The sequence below is a fragment of the Enhydra lutris genome, unplaced genomic scaffold, assembly GCF_002288905.1.
Source record: "Enhydra lutris kenyoni isolate GAN:26980312 unplaced genomic scaffold, ASM228890v2 scaffoldscaffold95, whole genome shotgun sequence".
NCBI classification, from domain to species: domain Eukaryota; kingdom Metazoa; phylum Chordata; class Mammalia; order Carnivora; family Mustelidae; genus Enhydra; species Enhydra lutris.
The window spans coordinates 2,204,679-2,212,150 of record NW_019154179.1 but is presented as its reverse complement, the minus strand read 5'-3'; the positions used below and the strand labels follow the sequence as shown (position 1 = coordinate 2,212,150).

The window sequence follows — 7,472 nt, the reverse complement described above, 5'->3', positions numbered from 1 at the left end:
ATTCAAAATTTGCATCCTTTGTATTCATTTGTTTTAAACTCTTTAGACAAGCCATAAAGAAGCAGAATATGTGTATAATACAAGTAACCTGGAAAGGATAAGTATTGTAAAAATGTAAAAACTTCTATAAGTCAACGTAGGAAAAGGTGACATCCCAATTGAAAAATAAGCAAAAGACTGAACAGGAACTTTTAAATGGCCATTAAATCCTTGAAAATGTGTTCAGTCTCTCATTAGCTTTCATGGAATGCAAAGTAAAATACAAAGTGAGATGAGAGACACATGGTATGATGTGACTTTAACAAGTTTGGCAAAGTCCTGATGAGGATGTAAACTATTAAAGGATCTTACCTACTGATGGAAAAAGTTATCAGATCAGGTTAAAGTTTTCATAATTTGTAACTAAGGAATTCCTTTCCTAACTATAGACCCTACAGAAAGGCATGATTATATTCCCTAGGATGAATAAAACAATATTTACTTATGGCAGTATTGTTTGTTTGTATCCTTTGTATTCATTTGTTTTAAACTCTTTAGAGTGAGCATAAGAATTGTTTTTAGGGATATTTTCTCTGTCAACTAATTCTGAACCCTTCAGATTGAGCAGAAGTGTCCTGTTGCAGGCATCTGTGTCATTCAAGGACGTGACTGTGGAATTCACCCAAGAGGAATGGCAGCAAATGGGTCCTATTCAGAGGACTCTGTATAGAGATGTGATGCTGGAGAACTACAACAACCTCGTCTCAGTGGGTGAGCGTTTAAGTGTAACTTACCCTCATCACAGCAAATAAAAGGCATTTACTTTTTATGCATCAATACACATGAATATTTTATTTAGATTTTAATGTTATTGAGACATTTCATTCAGAGTATAAAATTAAGCCCTTTTGAGGAATAAAAGAAGTGTTTTGATGACTTGCCATAATAAGTTCAAATCAGGGTCTTCAGGGTGCTGCTTCTGAAGCTATATCTTTTAACGCTCTGGAAACTAAAAAGCTCATCATCCATCCTAAATACACCATTGTTCCCTATTTACAGGGAACTGCATTTTCAAACCAGCAGTAATCTTCAAGTTGGAGCAAGGAGAGGAGCCTTGGTTCTTAGAGGAAGAATTCTCAAACCAGAGCCACCGAGGTGAGTTCCTGAGCACTAGCAGACAGAATTCTCTTGGGGTATTTAAGACTCCAGAAGGTCAGTTTGGCGTTAAACACCTTTGTATTTCAAGACTTTTCTTTTAGGCTCGAAGGCAAAAAAAAGCACCAGTAAAAAGAAAATGATTAATAAACTTGACTACATTAAAATTGAGAACTTTGTTTATAAAATATACTGTTAAAAAGATGAGAAGACAAGCCATAAAGAAGCAGAATATGTGTATAATACAAGTAACCTGGAAAGGATAAGTATTGTAAAAATGTAAAAACTTCTATAAGTCAACGTAGGAAAAGGTGACATCCCAATTGAAAAATAAGCAAAAGACTGAACAGGAACTTTTAAATGGCCATTAAATCCTTGAAAATGTGTTCAGTCTCTCATTAGCTTTCATGGAATGCAAAGTAAAATACAAAGTGAGATGAGAGACACATGGTATGATGTGACTTTAACAAGTTTGGCAAAGTCCTGATGAGGATGTAAACTATTAAAGGATCTTACCTACTGATGGAAAAAGTTATCAGATCAGGTTAAAGTTTTCATAATTTGTAACTAAGGAATTCCTTTCCTAACTATAGACCCTACAGAAAGGCATGATTATATTCCCTAGGATGAATAAAACAATATTTACTTATGGCAGTATTGTTTGTTTGTATTAAAAATTGGGCTCATCAGCAGTAAAATAAAGAAAGAGTTGTATTCCTTAAGGGATAATTCAATATATAATCTTAAGCAAAAGAAACCAAATAATATAAATATGCATGTCTGGTTGCATTTATTAAATGTCAGAAATTCAAAACTCAGTTATATCTTTAGGAATTCATATGTTGATGGTAAAACCACACAAAGAAAATCAAGGAAACAATTATATAAATATTAAAAGAGTAGTGAATTCTTTTTTTTTTTTTAAGATTTTTATTTATTTATTTGACAGACAGATCACAAGTAGGCAGAGAGGCAGGCAGAGAGAGAGGAGGAAGCAGGCTCCCTGCTGAGCAGAGAGCCCGATGCGGGGCTCGATCCCAGGACCCTGGATCATGACCCGAGCCGAAGGCAGAGGCTTTAACCCACTGAGCCACCCAGGCGCCCCAAGAGTAGTGAATTCTTAAGCGTGAAGGAGTTGTAACTGGGCAGAGATAAGTAGGGATTTTTGCAGAGCCATTTTTGTTTTCTGTTTCTTGACATGGTTTCTTTTTTTTTTTTTTAATTCATGTTAGTTAACATACAGCGTAGTATTGATTTCAGATTGACATGGTTTCTAATTATACTAGTGTTCACTCAGTACTGTTAAACGGTATATATAAGTTTTATGCAGATATAAATTATGTTTCATACTTAAGAGAGTGAAGAGATGAACCAAAGATAGAGGATGGTATTTACAACTCATAAAACCTTCAAAGGACAGCCATCTAGAATGCATAAATGATTTGGACCTTTTTTGAGTGCCATCTTTGCAGCAAGGCCTTCCGTGATACCCCATTTAAAATCACACCCCTTGGGGCACCTCACTGGCTCAGTCAGTAGAGTATGCAACTCTTGATCTCAAGGTCATGAGTTCAAGTCCCACATTGGGCATAGAGCTTACATACATACATGCATACATAAAATACATATACCCCTCATGTCAAATTGAAATGTGGAAGTTTAGGATGAAGTGATTAAGTTCACTTACCATTCAATTTTTTTTTTTAAGATTTTATTAATTTATTTGACAGAGATCGCAAGTAGGCAGAGAGGCAGGCAGAGAGAGAGAGGAGGAAGCAGGCTCCCCGCTGAGCAGAGAGCCCGATGTGGGACTCGATCCCAGGACCCTGGGATCATGACCTGAGCCGAAGGCAGAGGCTTTAACCCACTGAGCCACCCAGGTGCCCCACCATTCAATTTTTTGTACTAACATATAATGTATTAATTTGTTTCAGGGGTACAGGTGTGTGATTCACCAGTCTTACACAATTCACAGCACTCACCATAGCACATACCCTCCCCAGTGTCCATCACCCAGCCACTCCATCCCTCCTACCTTCCTCCCCTCCAGCAACCCTCAGTTTGTTTCCTGAGATTAAGAGTCTTTTATGGTTTGTCTCCCTCTGGTTTCATCTTGTTTCATTTTTTCCCTCCCTTCCTGTATAATCCTCTGTATTATTTCTCAAGTTCCTCATATCAGTGAGATCATAATGATAATTGTCTTTTTCTGATTGACATATTTGACTTAGCATAACACCCTCTAGTTCCATCCATATTGTTGCAAATGGCAAGATTTCAGGTTTTTTTGATGGCTGCATGGCATTCCATTGTGTGTGTGTGTGTGTGTGTGTGTGTGTGTGTATACACCACATCTTCTTTGTCCATTCATCTGTTGATTGACATCTAGCTTCTTTCCATAGTTTGGCTATTGTGGACATTGCTGCTATAAATATTGGGGTGCACGTGCCCCTTTGGATCACTACTTGTATCTTTGGGGTAAGTACCCAGTAGTGTAATTGCTGGGTTATAGGGTAGCTCTATTTTCAACTTTTTGAGGAAAAAATACTGTTTTCCAGAGTGGCTACAGCAGCTTGCATTCCCACCAACTATGTAGGAGGGTTCCTTTTCTCCATATCTTCACCAACACCTGTTGTTTCCTGACTTGTTAATTTTAGCCATTCTGACTTAACCATTCAGTTTTGATAAAATAAAGGTTCCACAGCAGGAATTGAGCAGTGAATCTAATTTAGTTGCAAGAATAGATTTCCTTTTATCAGTTTTACACTTGTTTGTATTTCTGTGACTTATGGCTATAAGATGGGTTAGATCCTGAACTATAAACTTCTTCATTTAATTGTGAGGAAGGTTGTACTATCAATTTTGATTTGATGTTGAAGAATTGAATGGAAATAAGGAATAGCAAATTGAGTATTCTATCGGTATAGCCTAGGTGTGTAGGAGTGTAATATATTTCCTCAAAGCAAACTCTTCCCCTGTTGGGCCTAGTCTATCAGTGTTCATTATCTCCTAATTCTTCTGTTACTGTACTTAAGTTTATATAGTCCCATTGTGTTCATCCCATTATCTGGTTTTCCTGTTCCCTAAATTAACCACTCCAGTAAAAGTCTTACTTCTATTCTTTCTCCACCCCAATAGGAAAATGCAATTTATCACAATCCAGATACAGATATGTATGTATTACCAGTTTTCTCTCTCATTTCCACTATATCAATATTGTTTTTTTAAAGGAGGGTGAGAGAGGGGTACCTGGGTGGCTCAGTTGGTTAAAGGAGGATGAGGATACACACACACATAAATTATTTGATCTTGGAAAAACAATAAATGAAATGCAATGGATAGGCTATATATTTCCCACCCATAACAAATGTAAGGTTTATAAGGTGTCTTCAATTTATCTCTGTTTTAGAAGATTACAGAGATGATGACCTGATGAAGAGGAACAAGAAAATCCAAGATAAACACTTGCAGGAAATAATATTCATCAATAATAAACCATTGACTATAAAAGAAGAGGAAGTTTTGGGGAAACAGTTTAATCTGTGCATAGCTCCTGTTTCAACAAAAATATCCTGTAAATATGACTCATGGGGAGTAAATTTGCAAAATATTTCCCAATTTATCATCAAGAATAGAACCTATCCAACAAAAAAACCAAATTGCTATAGTGTATGTGAAAATTTGTCTTTCAAAATTAAGTTTGAGAGAACTCATACTGGAGAGGAGTTTCATGAATATAATAAAAATGGAAAAGCTCTCAGTTATAAGGAAAATCTTCCTGAGAATCAAAAGTGTCAAACTTTGGAACAAGCTTTTAAATATGTTGGAACTGGAAAAGCCATCTATGATGAGGCTGCTTGTATTACATGTAAGAGTATGCATACAAGAGAAAAATCCTATAAAGATGATGAATTTAGGGGGAAAAGTGAAAAAATAACTGTCTTTGACTATAAAAGAACTGGGATTGGGGAGAAATACTCTCCTCTTAATCAGTGTGGGAAATCCTTCTGTGGGAAATCAGCTGTCAAGGAATACAGTAAGTTTAACATGCCTGTGAAACATAATGGATATAATGCAAATGGAAATAATTTCAACAGGAAGTCACACCTCACTCAACTTCAGAGAATTGTCACGGAAGAGAACCCATTGGTATGTAATGACAGAACACAAACTGGGGATACATCCTTTGACTATCATGAAAATAGGAAATCCTACCAGGTGTTAGCCCACAAAGTACGCCGGAGAACTCACTCTGAGACAAAACCCTATAAATGTAATGAATGTGGTAAATCCTTCTTTCAAAAAGGACATCTCATTCAGCATCAAAGAACTCACACAGGAGAGAAACCATTTGAATGTAATGAATGTGGAAAAACTTTCTCCCAGAAGTCACACCTTAGTACACATCGGAGAATTCACACAGCAGAGAAACCCTATAAGTGTAATGAATGTGGGAAGACATTTGTCCAGAAGTCAACCCTCAGGGGACATCAGAGAATTCATACAGGAGAGAAACCCTATAAGTGTAGTGAATGTGGGAAAACTTTTGTTCAAAAGTCAACCCTCAGAGATCATCATAGAATTCACACAGGGGAGAAATCCTTTCAGTGTAATGAATGTGGGAAGACTTTCGGTCAGAAATCAAACCTCAGGATACATCAGAGAACTCACGGTGGTGAGAAAACATATCAATGTAATGAATGTGAAAAATCCTTCTGGCGAAAAGACCATCTCATTCAACATCAGAAAACACACACAGGAGAGAAACCATTTAAATGTAATGAGTGTGGGAAAACTTTTGCCCGGACATCAACCCTTAGAGTTCATCAGAGGATTCATACTGGGGAGAAACCATTTAAGTGTAATGAATGTGGGAAAAAATTTGTCCGGAAGGCAATCCTTAGTGATCATCAGAGAGTTCATACAGGGGAGAAACCTTTTCAGTGTAACAAATGTGGGAAAAGTTTTGGCCAGAAATCAAACCTCAGAATACATCAGAGAATTCACAGTGAGGAAAAATCTTATGAATGTAATGAACTTGGAAAATTTTATAAGAAGTCAACTCTAAATGTTTGCCAGAAAATTCAGGGAGAGGGAAAACCCTATTGATAATAATAAATATGGAAAAATCCTTCTGTCTGGAAGACCAAGCCATTTGACTCCAGAAAACCCACACATATAAATATGAATGTAGGAGGAATTTTATCCAAAAAGCAACCCTGAAAGTCTATCAGAGAATAGACATAGGCTGATATTTCAAAGCCCTTTTGAAAGAAGCCATGCCCTTTAGATAACTCAGAAAATTTCCTGGTCTCCCTTTCCTCCATGTAGGTCTTTGGACTGTGGATGCTCATGTTTTATGCCACAATCATTTGTGACAAAAGACCTCACTGACACTACTAGGATGCTGTCAGAATAGCCTTGAAGTTGTAAAGTATCATGCTTTAACATGGCACAGCTTTTACACAGTAACAGCCAGGGTGCCTGAAATATGTGGAACAAAATTCTCATTCACATCTTTACCTTTTGAACATTTTGTGATCGAGCAGTAAGCTTGATAATATTGAGCTCTTACATGTTTAAGTCTGTTCCCTTTTGAACATAATTTAGCCATCCCTCTGCTGGGGAGGTAGAAAGTTATTATGTAAGCCAAGCTTACATCAGTCAGTGGGTACAACACTTATTAAAGGGTTGGTGTTGTGAGGAATCCCTAAAAGATCATCAGAGAATTCAGTTTTTTAAAAATCTCCTTTCAATGTAATGAAATAGATGATACCACCTGTTACAGGGCTTTCGATGAACTTAAATTATTGGAAGATTTTTGGCTGAAATGTGAGCACACCTCGTGCAAGTAAAGTAAATGTTTCTTTAATGTCATGAAGCCACTCATACCTCCATATACCCCAACATCAGCTGTTTTAAGGGAAAGCTTCCTGTCTCCAGTGGGGACCCATGGCCATTGGCACCCACCCAAGTATTTGGGGGAACTTTGAGAGAGGAAAGGGGCTCAAACTTACGACTTTATGGGATACAGGTGCCCAAATCAACATCTTACCACTTCACATGGAGGTAGGGAGTATCTAGATTTAAAAAAATGTTATTAGGGCAGGGGTTACAGTAGGCAAGGGAAATGAATGTGAGCCTGTGAATAAATGGGGCCCTTTTGACCAGTGCAGTATACTGTGGTTACTTCTAAATCTGAAAGTGTAATAGGAATGTGTTATATGTTATACTTCCTACTCCCCATAATTCAGAAGGGATTCTTCTAGTCAGAATTGTGTGTTAAGAAGATACCTTTGAGGTTCCACAGCCTATAATGACCACTTTGTGCTTCAGTCTCT

General features: G+C 37.2%; 1 protein-coding gene across 1 annotated transcript in view; it reads left to right on the top strand.

The window, feature by feature from the left end:
• The window catches only part of LOC111139100 (zinc finger protein 782-like), a 76,426-nt gene extending 70,047 nt beyond the window's left edge, over positions 1 to 6,379 (top strand). Inside the window, 1 exon segment of the mRNA XM_022491247.1 lies at positions 5,370 to 6,379. Within this exon segment, the coding sequence (XP_022346955.1) occupies positions 5,370 to 6,240 (871 nt within the window). The 3' untranslated portion in view covers positions 6,241 to 6,379.
• Positions 6,380 to 7,472: the final 1,093 nt, after the last annotated feature.